At 42.2% G+C, this 22,318-nt stretch overlaps 2 protein-coding genes across 2 annotated transcripts; one reads left to right on the top strand and one right to left on the bottom strand.

The window, feature by feature from the left end:
- The first annotated feature begins 1,152 nt into the window (after positions 1-1,152).
- On the top strand, positions 1,153-15,597 carry pold1 (polymerase (DNA directed), delta 1, catalytic subunit). Its single transcript, XM_079745679.1, has 27 exons — positions 1,153-1,245; positions 2,595-2,786; positions 3,298-3,411; positions 3,809-3,949; positions 4,385-4,510; positions 4,598-4,766; positions 5,206-5,320; positions 5,612-5,741; positions 6,443-6,609; positions 6,781-6,885; positions 7,313-7,453; positions 7,742-7,852; positions 8,088-8,279; positions 8,536-8,624; positions 8,745-8,861; positions 9,313-9,426; positions 9,899-10,046; positions 10,469-10,564; positions 11,120-11,257; positions 11,342-11,517; positions 11,882-12,034; positions 12,937-13,039; positions 13,376-13,508; positions 13,945-14,058; positions 14,283-14,335; positions 14,597-14,694; positions 15,426-15,597. The coding sequence occupies exons 2-27, from the start codon at positions 2,597-2,599 to the stop codon at positions 15,511-15,513; spliced, it is 3,321 nt and encodes a 1,106-aa protein (XP_079601805.1). The 5' UTR covers positions 1,153-1,245; positions 2,595-2,596; the 3' UTR covers positions 15,514-15,597.
- Positions 15,598-16,604: 1,007 nt separating this feature from the next.
- LOC307083143 (GTPase KRas) lies at positions 16,605-19,799 on the bottom strand. The gene is made up of 5 exons (XM_079746949.1): positions 19,482-19,799; positions 19,135-19,247; positions 18,509-18,687; positions 17,879-18,038; positions 16,605-17,343 (listed from the first exon to the last, which is right to left on the bottom strand). The coding sequence occupies exons 2-5, from the start codon at positions 19,243-19,245 to the stop codon at positions 17,230-17,232; spliced, it is 564 nt and encodes a 187-aa protein (XP_079603075.1). The 5' UTR covers positions 19,246-19,247; positions 19,482-19,799; the 3' UTR covers positions 16,605-17,229.
- Positions 19,800-22,318: the final 2,519 nt, after the last annotated feature.

Here is a 22,318-nt window from a genome sequence, read left to right as displayed (position 1 = left end):
CAAATGTACAAGACCCGCCCATGCAACTCTCCCATAGAACAACGTGATCCGTCATTGGGGGCGTTTTCCTTCAGCGAGCGACGCAATAGGCTGTCGATAGTTTAAAGGTCCCACTGTTGCCGGTGAATAATCATATCGAGTTCAGCATTACCCCCACTTTTCTTTTTTGTCTAGGGTCTGAGATGGGAGAGAGAGTTATTTATAATGTCTGTTAAGGTCACATGGGATCATACCGCATCGTGACTGCTGACATTATACCCTCCCTTCACATATCTATATCCAACCGTTGAACACAATGCCATCGCTTTATATCCCATTTCTTAAATAAAATGCTCTACAATAGGGTGCACTACCCCATATATTATAATTCTGGTGACATCAGTCAATGATACAAATGAAAACTTTATGGAACCTTATAAATCATTATAAATGAACAGTTTTCCGATTGCTAAATTAATTTGATTGTCGTGATAAACGACATGGCTGATTATATTTGGAGATGCTTGCAACAAGAAAAACGCATTTATTAGTCAGCTAATAATACACACTTTATTATTATGGGGATTGGCACTGGGAGAGACATCCGCTTTATATAGCTCAAATGTCAGTGAGTTAAAGTGAAAAATTAAGCTCCGGTTCCCAGTGCACCTCCTATGATGTTATTTTACGGCCAACCACTTTATTGGAGTAGGCATACGGTTTTTAAGGAAGATACCTTTTAAAACATTTCACAGCCTTTTGAGCACAATGTATTATATTACAAATTAACAAATATACAAATATACAAGTGTACAAATATACAAATACATATGCATACACTACATAAATACTTCGCAGTAGCATAAAAATACAACAGGGGAGAGAGTAAATAAATATTTAACAAGAGGTTATTCCGATAATAATTCAGAGTAACATTTGACTGTTGGGATTAGGTTTGTGTTATTATAGTTGATTATATGAGACTATATTTATTCTTTACATTTTTAGATACAATCGTGGAACATGATGATTTGTTTATCATTTATGTATGTAAATCTTACAATATAAATTCGCGTTTATCGATTCACGTTGATGTAGTTGGTGACGTCATTGTCTGGGCCTTATTTCCCCCGCCTTACACCGGAAATGAGAAAGACCCTCACCGGAGGTTGGTATTTTTCCGCGCCATCTAGAAGGGGGAATTAAAATCGTACTGGCGGGAGTTGATGTCAACTTTCGGTTGCTGAGACCAAGTTACTATTAAAGGTATCTATACATGGTTTCCAGGTCTAATCAAGATTTATGAATATAACGCTTGCTATGCACACGTAGGCGTGAAAGTAATCATGCAGTTTCATGACTTGTAATACTACGTTCGTTATCTGTTTACGTTAACTGGCTAGCTGATATTTTCTGAAGAAACTCAACGTTATGTTGTGGAATAATATAAATGCTGATTTATTTCGGGCTTTAAATCGATGACCCTGTTTTGTTTGTTCTGGAGGTTGATCTCGACTTTTAGCTGGCTGGTAAACATCTTGCATGATGTTTTTTTTGTTGTGTATAAATGTAAAGATCACTGACCGTAAAGTTCCAAGTGTTAAACCTCCTGTCCTAAATAGCACTGCTAATAACACAACAGATCATAATCCTTATCGATCTTATTCGAACCAAATGAACAACAAAATAATGAATTCTGCACATAACGTTAGGGTTTAAAATATTCCCCATCATACCATGCGGTTCTTGGAAGCAGTTTTGTTCTACACTTGATTACATAAAAACAAAAAAATAACACCTTGCATCGCACTACTGTTGGAATTGAATATCTAAAACTGACTGTTTTGATTATAATACTGTGAAAACTACTAACGTGTACAATCATTTTAATTCACATACTTGTTTATGATCAAATTTGGATAATTGTATAAGGGGATTTCATTTGTTAAATCAGAACATACTATTGTACTCATTATTTCGAAATCTAAACCTTATAATGTCCCTTTTTATCAATTTATGCTCTTTCAGGTTCTATAATCGAAGAATGTGATTGGAGAACAGTCAAATTATGCAATACAAAAAATACACATAGTGCAGAGTAACTATAGGGATCGTCAACTGCACATGTGTTGTTGTAGCACAATAAAATAATATAAATGGTAAACAACTGCACACGTCAGTTGATCAGCGTTTATGTGGAGAGTGTTGAACACCTCATCCAACACTAACCTGTGATGCTGTGTACCATTTCACTGTTCGTTGTATCCCGAGAGAGGGGAGATGGTGTGCTGGCTATCGGATTATCATGTTCTGCATACCATGATTCCCATTAGCATACACCACAGTGGCTAGGGTGGTCGCCTCCCAGCTGGAAGGTATCTCAGCGTTCTACCTATTGACATTATTGCGTAAGATGGTTAATGAATGTATCTGAATTCACTGCAGTGATTGTGATTTTGCACCGGCTTTTCCCTAGGCGACTTGCAGTGAATTCCGATACTTTCTGGCTCGGAGTCCTACACCCAAAACAGCAGTCAAATCCTCTAAAAACCCTCTAGCACCATATCTCCTGCCTCCATCGTGACTGCTTCCACACCTCCTCCTCCTCCTTGTAGACATGGACGGAAAGAAACGAAACGCAGGGCCGCTGGTGGGCGGTGTGTCGCAGGCCAAGCGTGGCAAGCCAGGCAGCGAGTGGGAGGACAGCCCGTCCGGGTTTGAGGAAGAGCTTTCAGCCATGATGGACGAAGCCGAGATGGACGGGGAAGAGCGGGAGGGGCAGGCGGGCCACGGCGTCATACCTGTGGGTGAGTGATGGAGGGCTGCTGGGGGTGGCCATATCGTCGTCCCAACAGTTTCGGAGCGCTCACAATGAATGTATCACCGTTTTCATGACTTTTAAAGATTGTGCCATTCCAGTTGAGGCAGCTCCAGTCATGGGATTTTATTTATATAACCCTTTATCGCCGTTACAATCTCAAAGGGTTTTACAGGTCACATTTTTTATGACAACCCCCCCTAACCCAAGCGCCAAGAAGAACAAGAAAAAAACCTCTTGATTAACAAGGGAATCTGCCTCCTTTCAGGAATGGTAAGGAGTTAAATGGTTGCTGGTTACACAAAGAAGTAATACAAGCAAACATTTTAAAAATTAAGAAAAGGTAACGTCTATGGTGACCAGTGGGCAGCACCCCATCACCATAGTCGAAGTTGCGGTTCCAATTTCCCTTTTATCTATCATAATAAAGAGGTGGTCAAAGTATGTCTTAGGAAGTAATTCCCTGATTACGTTTGGATATTTTGTTTCTGTCCTGTAAGGCGAGCTGTTCTCAGCAGACATCAACCCTAAGTGGCGGCGACCCCCGGCCCCGCCGCTTGACGCCAGCTCAGACACGCTGGTCTTCCAACAGATAGACCTCGACTACTACTTGGGTAAGATAGCGACACACACATAATCACAGGAAACTGCACGACATAACAAGTTCTTGTTTTTGTTTTGCATTCATTTGAGGATAGAAAAAGATAGAAATTCCAGCGACTATGGTTTTTGTTTTCTGTGGGAAGACTGATTGAAAAGAATTCTTGTTGGTGAACGCAGTGTTGTTAAAGAGCAAGAAAGTACCAGCACTCATTCATAGAAGTTATAATGGGCATGACCGTTGCTTAATTTTGGAAGTCAACTTCATATGGATGCAATCCATTTGGAACGATTAATTCTAATTACATTCTGAGGCACGATCAAAGTGGTCTTAGTCACAGCCCACATGGATGTTTTTTTCAGTTTTTATTCATTTGAATATAATCTATTGCTGTTGTTTGTGTTGTCTAGGAGGCGCGGTGGCGGGAATGCCCGGCCAATCAAACGGCACCGTGCCCATCATCCGCATGTTTGGTGTGACCGACAGTGGAAACAGTGTTTGCTGCCATGTGCACGGCTTCGCACCCTACTTCTACACGCCTGCGCCCAGTGGTAAGCACTGCACTTGTGGGGCGGGTTTGTCAACATGCAGTGGGCTTCTTCTGTGGTGAAAGCTTCACCCTGGCAACAATAGCATTACCAAGTCCAAACACCAACCACCAGAGCATCAATACCTTTTCAGTCACTGTAGCAACAAAAAGAAGGGGTGGGATTAGGCCAGCACTACCAAAGAAGAGAGAGTGTATATAAAGTGTTGGTATTTTTTATTAATTACATTATTTTACTATTATAGAGTACCTGAATAACAATATTTGGTTTTATCCCTTTCTAGTTAGGCTTAGTCATCTTAATTCCTTTAAATCAGCGTGAAGAACAATATAAGCATACATCCCTTGGTCTTTGATTCTCTACCTTTCTTCCACAACACATCTTACCCAGAATCTTTTTTGGCTCTATCTGCCTGTCTTTCCCTCTCTGGATAAAAAGGATTCACGTCTGCCCACTTGGGGGATTTCAAGAGAGAGTTGAACTCTGCTGTGCTGAAGGATTTGCGCTCAAATAAGGACAACATCTCTGTGACTGTTCTTGCTGTAGACATCACACGCAAAGAGAGTGAGTACCACCTCAATCCATCCCGTCCCACTATCTGTTCCCCTAATATCTCATAGAATGGCTAAGCTTGGGTCTTTGTTTCCACAGGCATGTACGGTTACCATGGGAGGCACGTCCAGGATTTCCTCCGGATCACCATGGCGATGCCACGCCTCATAGCGCCAGCCAAGAGGCTCCTGGAGCAGGGCATCAAGTTTGGACCTTTCGGCCAGCAGAACTATCAATCCTACGAGGCTAACATTGACTTTGAAATCAGGTGAATTTTAGATACAGTGGTCTGTCCCATCATGCATTGCCTTTTAGAGGCCAACTCTAAGGTGCGTTTCGAAACATTGTCCTCCCGCCATCCTTCCCACAGGTGTCTTAAAACTAAGTGCATTGCCTCCGCTACATTTTTTGTGGGAAACCCTGACATTGCTATTGCTCGTTCACGATACCTCAAGCGGCGAGCAGCAGCAGTAAGTGGTCGAGGAGAAAACGAGGCGGCTGGTGACTTTCAAACATGCTTCAAGGGCATATTCATATATTTCATGACTTTCATGCTCATGATGTGACCACTGTCCCCAGCGGTTCCTGTGTAGGATATACAGATGAATGCTAGTCATTCCAGAGCCCTTTCAGCCCCTCCTACCTGCGTAACCTTTCCTCCCTGCTACTTCTCCGTGCTAACCTCTGGTGCTGGGGTGTGTCGGTAGGTTCATGGTGGACTGCGATGTCGTTGGCTGCTGCTGGATCGAGCTCCCGAAGGGCAAATACCGAGTCCGTCAGGCGAAGGCCCCCGGGGACATGACCTCAGGAAACCCCAGCATGGTCAGTGCATCACTTTCCTCCTCCCGGCACGGCCCGTAGCAACTATTAAATCTTAATCATCCAGTCTACACCAACCACTTATCAACTCTGAGACTCCCACTGTCCCCACAATGCCTACCTGAGCAGGATACTTAACTCATTAGCAACTCCTTAATTAAACCCTATATAACAACGTAATTAAACCCTATAAAAACAGGAATACGCTTTGGATAAATGACTCGTTATGATTTATGACTGCCTAAATGACCCCCTGAGTCTCTCTGTGTGTCTCTCTCTCCGTTCTCCCCCCAGGTGTCCTTGTGTCAGTACGAGGTGGACGTGGGCTGGACCGACCTGGTCAGCCACCCCGCCGAGGGGGAGTGGCAGCGCATCGTGCCCCTCAGGGTCCTCAGCTTTGACATAGAGTGTGCAGGAAGGAAGGGTGTGTTGTCATTTATTGGATTCAACCTATCGTGACTTTGGCTGTTATGATCACAATCATTTAGGACGATTCCATTTTGTTTCTCACCATCAAACAAATCATATATTGTTTGAACTAAAATCAGGTATGCAACAGCTGGTTGGGGATGAACCTGTTCTGGTCTCGGTAGCTGTGTGTGTGGGTGGGAGGGTGTTTGGGAGCTGTTCTATCTAGTTCTAGCACTAGATACTACATTTCAATCTATTTTATGAGGATATTAAATATGACTTTTTCTGTTTGGGTCAGTACCCCTTTCTCATGGTCAACATTGTTAATGTAATACTCCAATATATCATTCCAAATGAGTGTTTAGCACCACCGATAGCTGTATCTTTGGATTTTTGTTTTATCAAAGTCCAAACTACCCTGGCTAGGTAGTTTCATCCAATAGTGCTTGAAAACCAATAAATCCCCATGTTTCGATCTGTGTGGGCACGACACTGCCCATGCCCACAGACATGGAGACTGAGAGGCACACAGATAGGATTCTGAGAGAAGAGGACATTTTAAGAAGATGGAGTTTTGGCAGTCTGATCATTTTTACCACACCCTTCAAGGAAGTGGATAGCTATCACTGTACTTCAATGTTGATATAGATCTGCCAGAATCAATATGTGGACGGAAAGCAGAAGTAACTAAGGCCTGTCTTTCCACTGCCGCAGGGATCTTCCCGGAGGCGGACAAGGACCCGGTTATCCAGATCGCCTCCATGGTGCAGCGGCAGGGCGAGAAGGAGCCCTTCATCCGCACCGTCTTCACCCTGCAGTCCTGCGCCAGCATCGTGGGCTCCCAGATCCTGTGCTTCACACAGGAGAAACAGCTGCTGCAGGTACATGCACACACACTTACATTTGTCATCAGATAAGCACTATGACACATAGATGTCAGTTAACTGAGAAAGAGGAAACGGGAGGTGAGATAACACAGCCCTTGGCTTGTGAGTGTTGCGTATCCATTTACTAGTTTCACTTTGGGTTTTGTTGTTCTTCTACGTGCGTAGAGCTGGGCGGAGTTTGTAAGGACCACTGACCCTGACATCGTCACCGGCTACAACATCCAGAACTTTGACTTCCCCTACCTGCTCAACAGGGCAGCGAACCTGAAGGTGATAACCATGAACCACTGGGATACCGCCTGTGAATATAAAAAAATCCTTGTCAAACCATTCTCTGAGGAAGCTACTCATACTTCTAGGTTTAGGTCAAAAATAACAAATGAATGAAATACTTTTATTTACGATTATGTTTTGGATTCATTTTTGGTATTCTAAACTTCTCACTGCGGTTTAAACTGTTCAATCAGATGACGTTTTAGTTCAAAGGCTGATAATCTCTTTTAGTTCAGAAGCTGATCATCATTGTAAACTATGCATCAATTTTATCAGATTATTTTCTAGTTCAAAAGATTTTCATGAGGGTTATAAATCTAGACCGGCAAAAGGTCAGCATTCGCGCAGATCTCTAACTAGTCTGTCAACGACAAACCTCCTATTTTCTGATGCATCGTCTGTGACCGCCCCCTTCTCCCTGCAGGTAAACCTGTTCCCCTACCTGGGCAGGATGCAAGGCATCAAGTCGGTCCTGAGAGACTCTAACTTCCAGAGCAAGCAGATGGGCCGGCGGGAGAACAAGATCATGAACATGGAGGGCCGGGTTCAGTTCGACCTGCTGCAGGTCAGCGTGGACACCTTTCCAGTCTCAATTGGTTGATTTGTTGAGTATTGCTTCAGAAATGTTACGATTATTCTAAATGAAATAGTCATTTTCCTTGGTGGCTCAAAAGTATGCAAATCTCAATTTGGGCAGTCTGTACGGTTATTTATAGACTAAACAATCGCATCTATCAATTATTAGAATAAGAGAATATAATCAACAGATGAGTTGACAATGAATGGATCGTTAATTACAGCTCTAGTTCCTTTGGATTTGGATTGGTCTTAAACAAGTTATTGCTCCTCTCAGGTGCTCCTCAGGGACTACAAGTTGCGCTCGTACACGCTCAACGCCGTCAGCTACCACTTCCTGCAGGAGCAGAAGGAGGACGTGCAGCACTCCATCATAACTGATCTGCAGGTAAGAGGACAACCTCGCCCTAACCCTGTCCTCACACTACCCTAACCCTTAAAGCCCCCACAAACACCCCCCAAACCCCACTCTAACTACCACCCCCACTTGCTACACTCCCATTCATACAACCACCCTGACCTTCGCCTTAGACCTTACACACAAACTTCAATAGTGTAAAACTACACAAATAAATAAATGAAACCAAATCTCTTTGTTGGTTTAAATCCCCCCCCCCCCCCAGAACGGTAACGAGCAGACCCGCCGGCGTCTGGCTGTCTACTGTCTGAAGGACGCCTACCTGCCACTGCGACTGCTGCAGAAGCTCATGTGCGTCATCAACTACATGGAGATGGCCAGGGTGACGGGCGTCCCACTCACCTACCTGCTCTCCAGGGGCCAGCAGATCAAGGTGGTCTCCCAGCTGCTGCGACAGGTGAGGGACCGACGGCTGTTTGAATATCGTGTGTCGGAATATAAAGATCCTGAGCTTTAGGAGAAGGCATTAGTCGATTTCAACATTTCATTAAGGCTGTCGTCTCAATAACGACAGTTTTAAAGCTCTTGTAGTGATATTAAGGAAATCCTTTGGTTTTGCATCTCATCTGCCCTTCCTTCGTGTTGGGTATTTATTTGTTTTACATTTGTTCATTTGCTAAATTATTTGAAGTTCTATCATGTATGTTTGTTAGGCCATGAAGCAGGGCTTGGTGATGCCTGTCGTGAAATCACAAGGTGGAGAAGACTACACTGGAGCAACTGTAATTGAGCCAGAAAAAGGGTATGGAAATGTTTACAAAAAAAGCTGCCCCATTCTGAATACTATAAATGGAGTGCATGGCTTGAATGCCCTTTCACATAACGTTTCTACTTCATAACGCCCCCATCTGGACTGTTGTAGGTACTACAGTGTTCCCATCGCCACCCTGGATTTCTCCTCTCTGTATCCGTCCATCATGATGGCTCACAACCTCTGCTACACCACACTGCTCCAGAGGGGCACTGCAGAGAAGCTAGGGTAAGTAGTAGTTTCTACCTCTATACTGGTCTTCTTGTTTTGAAGGCTGCTTTAGAAGTCCAACCTGCCCTGCCTTCCTTTGCCTCAAAATAATTAAAGGAAAATTCTCAGTCACTTCCAATTTCCTTGATGTAAACTAAACAACTCACTTTATTAGTTAACACCTTGACTGGAATTGTTAGCCTCTACCGAAAAAGACAGAAAAGCAACTTCACTATTCAGCTACAGATATCGGGGGAAGCGTAATATCAAAATACCAGTGCACCCGCTATATCAATAGTAAAAATATAAGTAAGTATCAAAACAAATTAGATGAAGAGTTTGTATTCAGTATTTGACCAAGGTTTCATGTTTTTAATTTTGTTTTTTGGTGGTCAAACTGTGTTGTTGTGTTGAGCTCTGTTAGTTTAAAAGCATTATTTAGTTAACTTTGTGGTCTGTGTCTCCTCAGCCTGTCTCCGGAGGATTTCATCAAGACTCCAACAGGGGACCAGTTTGTGAAGAGCTCTGTGAGGAAAGGACTGCTGCCAGAGATCCTAGAGAACCTGCTGTCTGCCAGGAAGAAGTACGTTGAGAGGGAAACCTTGCAAAAAAGTACTGGGATCGAGCCCAATGTCTGCCTCAGTGTAAATTCAGATACATCATTACTCAGGAGCAGGTCGTAGGAAATTGGCAAGGTCAGACTGCAGATTAGGTTGCAGACATCAGAGTCGAACCCAGAACTATTTGGCTTGAGGTCACATTTGATCACCCTAAGTGTGTGTTTGTGTGTGTGTGTGTGTGTGCCTGCCTAAACCATTGGCTCTACATTGCTGCAACTGACCATCGCTTTCATGTCCATTTTCATTGTTAATTGAATAATCATTTAGTCTATAGAATGTAAAATGCCCATTGACAAGTTACTAGAGTATAGTTATTTTTTTGCTTGGTTTGCGTGAAGGGCATCCAAAAACCAATATATATCTAATGATCTTGGATGGGGAAAGAAATGTTTTCCTACTTTTCTTAACTATTTATAAATGTGTGTGCGCGTGCAGGGCGAAGACAGAGCTAAAGAATGAAACAGACCCCTTTAAGAAGCAGGTGCTGGATGGCCGCCAGCTGGCACTGAAGATCAGCGCTAACTCTGTGTACGGATTCACAGGCGCGCAGGTCGGCAAACTGCCCTGTCTCGAGATCTCCCAGGTGAGCTCAGGTCAAAGGTTGCAACGTTGGGACAGCTCAATTCATTTCATCTGAAGATTACGTCACAGTTTGAGAATAGCTGAAGTTCGATTGGTGTCGGACAGACTTTTTTGGTATGACATTTTAAATACTCATTTGTATCGGTGGTTTCAGAAGTAGTCTTTTTTTTTTTTTTTATGGTGTTCCTGGTTTGTTCGGTGTCATTAATTATTTTGTATTTATTTTTGAGTGAACATTTCACTAATAAATAGTGCTTTGAGTAATTTTTTAAAACAAAATATGATTTATAATTACATATGAATTATTATTGAATAGTAATACACATACAAGATTAGAAAAAAATATATATTTATAACTTTGCATTATTTTACTGCCTCATGAACCCTTATAAACCTCTGTTCTACCGTCTCTGTGGGGTCAAGAGCGTCACCGGCTTCGGAAGACAGATGATTGAAAAGACCAAGCAGCTGGTGGAGGTCAAGTACACGGTAGCCAACGGCTACACAGCAGATGCTAAGGTAGGAGGGGAAGAGGGATCTCTAACTATGATAAGGTAGGAGGGGAAGAGGGATCTCTAACTATGATAAGGTAGGAGGGGAAGAGGGATCTCTAACTATGATAAGGTAGGAGGGGAAGAGGGATCTCTAACTATGATAAGGTAGGAGGGGAAGAGGGATCTCTAACTATGATAAGGTAGGAGGGGAAGAGGGATCTCTAACTATGATAAGGTAGGAGGGGAAGAGGGATCTCTAACTATGATAAGGTAGGAGGGGAAGAGGGATCTCTAACTATGATAAGCCTGTGATGATTCAAAATAACCCAGAATTCAACATTGTCCATCTGGGGGATGTCTGTGTTTTCTCTTTCTGACTTTCTGACGGCATTAATAAACGTAAAGATTCCGACTTAGACCACAATTTATTGTATTTTATCGTGTATAAATAATGATGATGATAATAATAAAATAAATATATATATATATAATAAAATTAAAAATGTATAATAAACTATAGAAAAAATTGTTATTTATTTGTTAATGAGACGCGTGTATCGAACGTTGCGTCTGTGTTAAGGTGATTTATGGGGACACTGACTCGGTGATGGTGAAGCTGGGCGTAGAGCGGGTGGACCAGGCCATGGAGTTGGGCAGGGAAGCAGCAGAGTGGGTGTCCTCACACTTCACCCCCCCCATCCGGCTGGAGTTTGAGAAGGTACCACAAAAAATTATATAATTATACCTCAAATGAATCTTGAATGCAGACCCCTGTATTAGCTTTGTGATTGCTCCACCTCAGGTGTACTATCCATACCTGCTGATCAACAAGAAGCGCTATGCCGGCCTCTACTTTTCGTCCAGTGCTCACACGCACGAGAAGATGGACTGCAAGGGCATTGAGACAGTCAGAAGAGACAACTGCCCCCTGGTGGCCAACCTAATAAACACATGTCTGCAGAACATACTCATTGAACGGTAAGCCCAAATATGGACATAATTCCAATTTACACCCCTGTGTTATAACTCATTCTGTGATGTATGAAATCAGTACTATATAGTAAGTGATTTATAGTTTGTTTACGAGATCCTTTTTTGGTTTTATTCCTTTACATACATGCTGACCAGGAGTACATCTGATGAAATGCACTCTACTATAGTTTGCGTATAGTTAGTAGTTGTGCAACACTATGATAAAAAGTTTGACACTTAAATCTGACTTAACTGTGTTCTAGTATGGTAGTGTTGAGTTCAATCAAGCGTTGCCTTTATGTCTTTAGAATGAGTCCTGAAAACAAAGTGTGGACGCTAACGTGTGGCGTGTGCTGCGTGTTGCCTCCAGTGACCCCCAGGGGGCGGTAGCGCATGCCAAGGAGGTGATCTCGGACCTGCTGTGTAACCGCATAGACATCAGCCAGCTGGTCATCACCAAGGAGCTGACCCGCACTGCCCAGGAGTACGCCGGCAAGCAGGCTCACGTGGAGCTGGCAGAAAGGTACCTGCGTAGTAGGCTTGTATGGAAATGAGACAGAAAGGTCCTCATGTTGTGATTTTATATTGAAATGAGACAGAAAGGTCCTGTTGTAGTTTTATATTGAAATGAGACAGAAAGGTCCTGTTGTAGTTTTATATTGAAATGAGACAGAAAGTTCCTCATGTTGTAATTTTATATTGAAATGAGACAGAAAGGTCCTGTTGTAGTTTTTATATTGAAATGAGACAGAAAGGTCCTGTTGTAGTTTTATATTGAAATGAGACCGAAAGGTCCTGTTATAGTTTTATAATGAAATGAGACAGAAAGGTCCTGTTGTAGTTTTATATTGAAATGAGACAGAAAGGTCCTGTTGTAGTTTTATATTGAAATGAGACAGAAAGGTCCTGTTGTAGTTTTATATTGAAATGAGACAGAAAGGTCCTCATGTTGTAATTTTATATTGAAATGAGACAGAAAGGTCCTGTTATAGTTTTATATTGAAACGAGACAGAAAGGTCCTCATGTTGTAATTTCATATTGAAATGAAACAGAAAGGTCCTGTTGTAGTTTTATATTGAAATGAAACAGAAAGGTCCTGTTGTAGTTTTATAATGAAATGAAACAGAAAGGTCCTGTTGTAGTTTTATATTGAAATGAGACAGAAAGGTCCTGTTGTAGTTTTATATTGAAATGAAACAGAAAGGTCCTGTTGTAGTTTTATATTGAAATGAAACAGAAAGGTCCTGTTGTAGTTTTATAATGAAATGAAACAGAAAGGTCCTGTTGTAGTTTTATATTGAAATGAGACAGTAAGGTCCTCACGTTGTATTTTTAGATATGAAACTGCAGCAGCATGCCATGCATCAAAAGTCCCCGCTTGCCTATGCTACATATGGGTATTATTTTTGTATCTTATTATTCAGGATGAGGAAGAGAGACGCAGGAAGTGCACCAAACCTGGGAGACAGAGTTCCTTATGTCATCATTAAAGCGGCGAAGGGTGTAGCGGCATACATGAAGTCAGAGGTATAGATTGTATAGAACATATATAACGCACAATACTTATATTGTTTAACCTGGTGCCTATTCATATCCCTTTTGGGCAAAATGTTCTCCTTGTACCAAATTGATTAACAGAGAAAAAAATGCTGGGTTGATCTCCAATTCTCTTCTAACTAACCAAAAGTCACACTCAATATGTTTGCTCCAATGCGTTTTAACAATGATTTTCAATATGTTAATATGTTCAGCCTTTTAGAGAGCTGAATCGCCCCATAGTTATAGACCCTGTTGGGCTGTCTGTTCCTATGACCTTGTGGGCCCCGACACTGGTAAACTCTTCCATCACCATTGTCATGCCAGGACCCCATCTTCGTGCTGGAGAACAACATTCCCATCGACACCCAGTATTACCTGGAGCAGCAGCTGTCCAAGCCCCTGCTCAGGATATTTGAGCCCATTCTGGGAGAGAGCAAGGCAGAGAGCATCCTGCTCAGTGAGTAAGCACACATACACTGATTCCCAAACACTGACATTAGGCAGCAGGGCTTAGTAGAGTGCCAGCGCCCCTTTATACACATGTACTTTATAACTGCAAGAAGGCCATGGGCAGTGGGAAACAGGAAATACAAAGTCAGCAACGCTGCTTATGTTCCGCAAAGTTATGATGGCATGCACAAAGCACACATTTCAATTATCTATGTTTTCAATTATCGTACATTCAAGAATACAATCCCAGCTACAATGGTATGTACCAGTGGTACCTAACTTTTTTTACCAGTAGTACATACCACAAATAACTTTGTACCAGTAATACATACCACCGGTTGTAAAACACCATTATGCAACCTCAATCGGGACAGTGAAGGGCATCCTCTAGTGTTGCAAAATAAAAGAGTTCAATGTGTTGAACATAGTTTGTTTGGTTCCAGAGGGGGACCACACACGCTGTAAGACTGTGCTGACCTCTAGGGTGGGTGGTCTGATGGCGTTCGCCCAGAAGAGAAGCACCTGTATCGGCTGCAAGGCTGTCCTCAAGACGGATGGTTGGTTACCCATTCACTCGGACAACTGCCCTTTACATTCTTTGGAAAGCTCCTTATCTTTGCATGAACTGCTATTGCGAATAAGTATTAGATATTTGATTATAAAGATAGATTAATTTAGTGTGATACACGGCTTGCATCAATTGAATGCACTTCTCTGCTAACTGGCTAGAGTTTGTCTGTGAAACTGCTGTTGTCATAGCAACCTGTTACTGTCTCTGCAGCTGCGGTGTGTGATTACTGCAAACAGAAAGAGTCTGAACTCTACCAAAAGGAGGTAAGTTGTAGATGAAATTGGGATCTAGTCAGAACCTCTGGTTTTATAATGCCATTTCGATCGGATGGCTTGTTACGGGGCTAACACCTTGCATAAGAATATTTCCTTTTGGTTCCTAATCAAAACAGGATGTTGTGAGGGCCCAATAGCCACATGGCACAATGTAGTTTATTTCTCTTTTTGTTCCAAGTTTTATTTGGGAAGGGATACTGTCACTAGCTAAGCCTGTTGCTAGCTAACACTTTAGCTCGTGTTCTGCAGATCTTCCACATGAGGACGTTGGAGGAGCGTTTCTCTCGTCTCTGGACTCAGTGTCAGCGTTGCCAGGGTTCTCTCCACGAGGACGTTCTTTGTACCAGGTACTCTCCAAAACACACAAAGACAGGAGTGTATATATTCTGTACCAGGTGCTGTAACACACACTGGAGTATATAGTTCTCTACGTCTATACTAGACTATTCATTCATTTTTCAGATATCTTTTGTATTCAATTAAATGATGGGTATATCTGGTAGAGAGAAACAGGAAAGTGGGGTAAAGAACAGTTGGAATATACCAACCCTGACCTAGGTGACTTCAAGGCATTTTGCCTGTAGTTAATTCAGATGTTCAATACGAAACGACTTGCAGTAATTCAATCTCCTAAGGGAGCAGAAAAGGGGTTTTAGGGCATCTCGCTCAACGCTGCTTTACAGGTTAGGCTACAGATATTTGGGGATCAAACCCGGTAACTTTGGCAGAGAGACCTGGCTCGCTAGCAGCCTAGCCTTACTAACACTATACCTGCCCTGAGGTCTGAAATACATAAGAGTAGAGAGGCAGTAGTAATGGCCACTGAAGTACATCTTCCGGTGTCAGCCAAAATGTGTATTACTAGTCATCAATCTCCATATTTGACCTGTGTTTTGTACTTTTTCATTAAAAGCAAATTTATCCCATGAAGCATGCTTGCATACAAAGACTGACTGCTGTTAATGCCATGATGAATATGATCAGTCTATAGCAACATCGGAATTGGCCAATACATTTCATATAGGTGCAGCAAATCATTAAGTTTGCAACTGATGTTGTCCCGTTGCCTGCTCCCCAGCCGAGACTGTCCCATCTTTTACATGAGGAAGAAGGTGCAGAAGGATCTGGACGACCAGGGTAAACTGGTGGATCGTTTCGGCTGGTGAATGCACACCCGTTGCTTTTTGATTGTATAAAATGCACTGTATTTTACTTTAATAATGGTTTTGTATTGGGAAGTGAATAAATATTTCGGGTAAAATGTGTTGCTTTTTTTACCAATGTGGTTCATGTGCTAGCTTTCAATAAGGGGGTCCATACATCCCTGGGGCATTGTAATTTATAGGTCTTAACTCTTTTGGGATTCTTTATTCAGAGGTAGAATCTGAATAGATCTAAATTTGAGCTGGTCAAGCTGAAACCATATAGGTTTTTCTAGCAGTAACTTCAAAAATTAGACAAGCTCAAAGATGAATGGGGTGTTTCACTCTCAAATGGCTGAAGGTGGGGTTCTGTAGTGGTGTAATTGTCAAATAAGATCCAAGCACCAATTAACAGACCGGCTACAAAATCCTATTTTAAGGCAATCCCAAATGGTTACCATGTTTGAAGAATCAAAAAAGGTGTTAGCGAACAAACTTTATTAAAGAATATCAATGTACATTTGTTTACAAACTGTCCTTCAGCATTGTCATGTATTTAGAACTATATAGATGAGCCCAGGCGGTGATCATAATGACAGTGAGAACTGACTGACCACCTTCAAACAAATGAATTCCCCCAAAATGAACTTGGCTGCAACCGCTGCAAAAATGCCTTAACAGACTTGTCAGATAAAGACACACTGAACAGCTTATGTTCATTTTTAACTGGGCAAATGGGAACTGTTACATTTGGGGATTTGTTAATATTTTCAATGTCTACAATTTTGGCCCTTTTAAGTAGTAAAATAACTGAGGTAGTCAAATCACCAATCAATTCTATAAACGAAACCCCTATAAATCGTAGAAAATATAATTAAAGGCCTAATTTGTTAAACCGTATCCCTATTGAGTAGATTTTTTAACCTGCCCTGTTCATTGTTACGTCTCCTTCATAGACGCTAATGAGCATTTTGACAAACTACTGGCCGTTATCGTAAAAAAAAACTTGAAGCATAAAAGGGGAAGTCCAGCCAAAACAAATTGGCCGGCAAACAAATTACTGAGCCAGCTGGAAAATATGTGAAAACCACAGATTTGTCTTATCTTACGGTTGGTTCACCAGATATTGGCGTCAATTTCCTGAATTTACACTTCAGCATGATCTACGGAAGGATTTTCGTTAAAAAGAAAGCACATTCTTCCCAATACAATAACAAAAAAAAGGGGTTTAGATTGTAAGTGTCAATAATGTAATTTGGTCATGTGGACAGGTGACAGGAATTGTTGGGCATACAGGAAGTTGTGTATTTCTGTAGGAGTCTGAATCACCATACAGAAGTATGATAAATAGAATAATGACTCACTGGTTTAAACGGCAAGCTGTTCTTCAGTGGGAGGTGGCAAAAAAAAAGAAAAAGTAAATAAAGTGCACCAAGGAAGGACACTGAAACTCTAGTTTGAGGCTAAAATATAAACTGTTAATGTAACAGTCTCCCACATACTGTGAGAACACTTGCTATAAACTGTAAATAAAAGTAAAAAAATACATTCCAACTGTCCAAAAAAAGAAAGTATAAAGTAACCAAGAGCTCTATGGTTTCACAGCATTGAGGACTCTGGAGTGATGTGGGGGGGTGGTGGTGACGCATCATGGCTACCTTTGTCAATAGTCGCCAAGGTGGGCCTTGACAACGAGATGGGGGATGGGGGGGGGTCGACTTGGAAGAATGGCTTAGAGCGCTATAGTATGTGACATCTTCTCTGAGTGCTCTTCTTGCTCTTTTTGTTGCTGCGGTGCGTCTCCTTGTAGCGCCGGATCTCCCTCACCAGGGAGTAGAAGGCCTCCTCCACACCCTAACACACAAAATTTGTAGAGATAAAAAATATATATACACAATTTTGACTTTGTGTTCATTACTACTACAGAGTCAACCCTCATTCAATGAACATCAAGTACAAGCGAATCTCACAATATCATTAGAAATACTCCAATTATACACTCGCTTTCAAGGTACACAGTCTTCATCAGTTGATGGAGTTTTCTGTTCCATTTCTTTTTGATTGCCTTTACACAGACTGACCCATGCTTATGTCTTTGCTGTTAACTTAACATAATGGATGAAAGTGAAGCAATATCAAATCATTGTGGATGACTGTGGTAGAAGCGGGATAAACTACTCGGGAAAATAAAGTAGGATGATGTGGCAATGAAGCAGCGGTTGCTCACTACCATCTGGGAGCAACCTTGTAATTTGCTCACGTAATGAGGCCCAGAATGTCAGGTCATCAAAAGAGGCCTAAACAGGTAGACTGTGTTACTCTGGGTTAGCACCCCAAAATCGTTGGCAGGGAAGCCTGTCTCAAGGCGTAGCTTGAGTGCTATATCCACCTGTCTGGTCTTGGCGGAGGTCTCCACGAAGGGCACCCCGTAGCTGCGAGCTAGCTCCTGGGCCTGCCGTGACTCCACGCTTCGGGACCCCAGGTCGCTCTTGTTGCCCACAAGCACCATGGGAACACTGTCGCTGTCCTTCACCCTGTTGATCTGCTCCCTGCGGCGAAACGTCCATTACAGATCCAGTGTACAACCAGTCACACCGACAATGGCCAGACGATGTCAGAGTTATTCAGGAGACGTTTTGCAATTTATTTTCACGCACAAAGATGCCTACAGGTACACTGTGGCCAAGGGTTTTGAACGCTTCTAGTCCCAACACCCTGGACAAGTGGTTTCCGACCTGCTGGGGCCTGAGACTTATTTTTTGAAAGGGAACAGTATAAGTGTATAGCTGTATTTAGCTGTGTATATATGAGCCAGTCTGCTCATATATACACAGTACCTTTTAGACCCATTGTTTTTCTTCACCAAAAATACATCTTCATCATCATTAAATATCTATAGCTTTTGATTATGAGTCATCTGCCTCCAAAAACCCAATATGCAGTCCTGCTTCCAAGATTGGGAAACACTTCTGCATGAGATCATCCTGCCAGTTCCCAGCCGTCCAGTCCATCCTCGTACCTGTACAGGTGGACGTCCTCGAAGGACTTGCTGTTGTTGATGGCGAACACGCAGAGGAAGCCTTCCCCCGTCCTCATGTACTGGTCCCGCATGGCGCTGTATTCCTCCTGGCCCGCTGTGTCCAGAATGTCCAGCAGGCACGTCTCACCGTCGATCACCACCTGCTTCCGGTACGAGTCCTACAAAATAATGCCCCATCCCCGCCCCATTACCATCAGATTAGCCCTTAGACACAGAACAGACATTGTGAATCGTCAGTCGCATTGGGACTTCCTGCATCAGAGGTTGTCACTTCAGATGTCGCTGAAAAAGTGATTCAGAAACATCTGGTGATCTCTATGAACAGAGCTCCTGCCAATACGGTCAGTGGTGTAGCCCTTCAATTTAACCCCCCCATAAACCCAAAATGGTTGGTTGAGTTTGATTATGAAAAATACATTTAGATTCATAATGTAGCTATAAGGATTTTTTTTGGACGATAGATAGATGGAAAAATAATGACTCTTTACTGACGTAGTAGCCCCAAAGTTTGCTAGTGGACATAAATTGCAGGTGGCGCGAGTAAGGTGTCAACATGCAAGTGTTCCTGTGTGAATGTCTCCCTCTAGTTAAATGCCTCGTCTCACCTCGATAGTGGGATCATATTCGTCTACGAAGTGATTCTGGATGAGTTGTATGGTCAAAGCACTCTTGCCTACACCTCCGGCTCCAACCACCACCAGCTTGTACTCGGTCATACCTAGGAGTTTGGCGAATAATAACACTTATGAATGAAGGCATCATTATGACTTTAATTTGAACATTGACTGTAATGGTGGTGCAACGAGCACAAATTGACCCCCTGTTGCGTTAACATGGCCGTGCAGAGATTTAAGTCTGGTCAGGAAACTGCTTCCAAGTTTTAAGCAGATAACCTACAGCAAAGTAACGACTGCTTATTTCAATACACGTACAAATATGCCATCTGTCTTACCTTTTATGTGGCTGGTAATATTCAGTCAACGAAAATATTGATTAAGTTGAATTCGCGAAGGACTAAATTAGATTAGTTAGCTCGCTACATAGCCTGTAAGGATCTTATCGTTTAAAATCATAGAGATCACTTCCTTGATCTAAGGAAGTGGAGGAAGTGCAACTCAAGCAAGCGTCGTTATACAAGGTTGCAAACAAAGTAAAACTACACGTTTGATAAGAAAAGTGGGAACTCCTATTTAGCCTCCATTGTGGTTCATTATTGTAGGAAGGATATCGCTGTAATCTCTCTTAATAAATAGCCAATGGAAATCTAGCAAAATAGACAGACGTTGTAACCGTGCAGTCAAAATGGAGCTTCGGTTCACTGTGTCGACCAGGTCCCGCCTTTAGACATTGATGCTGTCCAATAGTAAACGTGTATATCGCCTCTTGGGCGTGTCTGAAAGAAAATAGGGAAACCATCCAAATTTCAGGCATTAGGAGCCACGCCCAACATTTTTGACATTTATACGCCTTAACCAATCAAATGAAGTGCAGGTGTGACGTTGACGGCAATAGAGCATTTTGATATGATTGGCTGTGAAAAGATTGTGACAACATCCTTGCAATAAGTTACGTTATTATGAAATAATAACCTAACTTATTCCATAGAAATACGTGTTAAGCACGTTGCTTCAAATGTGGGCATGGTAAAAAATGAGCTGTTTCTTGAAATTCACTGATAATTCTGTTGCATATGTTCATTATTGCTTCTTTTTCATCGTTTTTTATCAGTGAATTTGTTGAACATCCAAAAGTATCGAAAAGCTTTCTATATGCAATTGTATATCTACGTTTGTGTTTCTGGTGCATTTTATGTGTACGAGCAACACACACACAGACACACACACAGACACACGCACTCGCGCGCGCACACGCGCGCGCACACACACACACACACACACACTCACACTCACACACAAACACACTATGAACAAACGTCCATTCATACACATATAAAACATCTCAATCTCCTTTGCCCCACATTGACATGCACTTTCATTATCATGCATGCCTTTGTGTGTGTTTGTATGTTTGTGTTTGTGTGGTGTGTGTGTGTGTGTGTGTGTGTATGTCTGTTTGTGACGTTCGCTCCTGTTTCTCCTTCACTCTCCCACCGAGTACATCTGCTCTCCCATCTAATCTTTGCCTAAAATCACATAGATAATCCTGCATCCATCTGCCATGGGAGAGAGAAATGAAGGCTAGATGGCGAGAGAGGGACAGAGAGAGAGGTTTACTTTTCAATGTGCTTGCTGTAAGTCTTGTGTAAGTATTTTCTTGCTAATGGTGTAATGACAAAATAATGGATGATTATTTTCAAATTCACAGATATTTATACTTTATTATACACAAGGATGTGCCACATATGCATCTTTTACATACAGTCATTTTTTTCTCTTCACTTTTTGAGTGTGTTTAAATATCTATATTTATTTAATTATTTTACACAGATTCCCCACACAGGTAAAGCATACATCTCGTCAAGACAGTGGAAGAAGGAAGAACAGAGAGAACAGAATCTTTTTTTGAAGTACACCGTTACGACATTTAGAAACATACAATTGGCATTCATCCCTATAACGTGTCGAACGAAAATATTGATTTGATCCACTTTTGAAACCACCATATCTTGACGTAACACACACACTCACACACTTCACACACAATCACACACACATTCATATCAAGCCTCTCAAGAACAATGTTGGTATTTAGCATTGACTGAAGTACTGTCGATCAGTCCAACACAACACACTATTGACTAAGATTACATTTGTTTTATAATACATCATTTGATATTTAATAAAGCAATACAGTATTTTAGATGGGAAACTACATAGTTCCCACTTAAAATGTCTCTTTCTCACACACCCAAACACCCACACACAACACACTCACACAAGGCTTCCACCAATACACAGCTTGTTAAAAATGGCACACAGCCATTTCAATGCGTGTGTGCGTGTGTGTGTGTGTGTGTGTGTGTGTGTGTGTGTGTGTGTGTGTGTGTGTGTGTGTGTGTGTGTGTGTGTGTGAAACACAGGACGGGATGGGGAGGGTGCACTGCTGTGTTCTTGGATCATTATAACATGCTCACCGCACAGCACCTGCACCCAACACACACACACACACACACACACACACAAACACACACACACACAGACACACACACACACACACACACACACACATATACATCTGCATTCTCTGACCCACCAACTTATACATGAAAGACAATCTGGGATAAAAGACAGTACAGCAGACAGGCAGACAGACATACAGAAAGACACAGAGCGAGAGTTTTAAGATAAAGAGAGAGAGACAAGAGAATAACGCTAGAAATGTCGGTAAGCTTTGTTTTGTGTTACTCACACATTCTTTGCTAGCTGAGTAACCATGGCGTCCTTGTGGGCCACCTGTGCAGCGAAGCGGTGATGTCAGAACCGCGTCGAATGATTGTGCTTTCTGTGGCATACTGTTTAGTGACCCATAGACCAGCAGTGGCCCAGGTAGGTCACGGTCAGGGTTAGACTGAGCTAGGGTCCACGTGCGCACCCTGATGTGCACGTGGAGGTGGTTAGGGTGTGTCAATCCCAGCCCAAATCCCACAGCTATACCACATGTTGGCACTAGCAATGAGCAATTTGCCTTACCCCTTCCATAATAAAATGTCACTGTAGGTCTCTTTGGATGCAAAGCGTCTGCTAAATAACTAGTAATATGGAAGTGATGTTATCTACGTTTCTAAAGGTGCTGTAAGATTATTTTCAGCCACATACTACATGCACACAT

This window comes from Pollachius pollachius (assembly GCF_949987615.1).
Source record: "Pollachius pollachius genome assembly, chromosome: 11".
Classification (NCBI taxonomy): Eukaryota; Metazoa; Chordata; class Actinopteri; order Gadiformes; family Gadidae; genus Pollachius; species Pollachius pollachius.
The sequence above is the reverse complement of the archived record's forward strand: the minus strand, read 5'-3'. Positions and strand labels throughout refer to the sequence as shown.

What these genes read in the sequence shown, in the direction of transcription:
- pold1 (XM_079745679.1), top strand. Translation starts at nt 2,597, where the DNA reads ATGGACGGAAAGAAACGAAACGCAGGGCCGCTGGTGGGCGGTGTGTCG. An exon ending in GGCACTGCAGAGAAGCTAGG is followed by an intron (nt 8,862 to 9,312) that starts GTAAGTAGTAGT and finishes GTGTCTCCTCAG; the next exon opens with CCTGTCTCCGGAGGATTTCA. An exon ending in CTGAACTCTACCAAAAGGAG is followed by an intron (nt 14,336 to 14,596) that starts GTAAGTTGTAGA and finishes CGTGTTCTGCAG; the next exon opens with ATCTTCCACATGAGGACGTT.
- LOC307083143 (XM_079746949.1), bottom strand. Translation starts at nt 19,245, where the DNA reads ATGACCGAGTACAAGCTGGTGGTGGTTGGAGCCGGAGGTGTAGGCAAG. An exon ending in AATATGATCCCACTATCGAG is followed by an intron (nt 18,688 to 19,134) that starts GTGAGACGAGGC and finishes ATTATTTTGTAG; the next exon opens with GACTCGTACCGGAAGCAGGT. An exon ending in CCTCCGCCAAGACCAGACAG is followed by an intron (nt 17,344 to 17,878) that starts GTGGATATAGCA and finishes TTTGTGTGTTAG; the next exon opens with GGTGTGGAGGAGGCCTTCTA.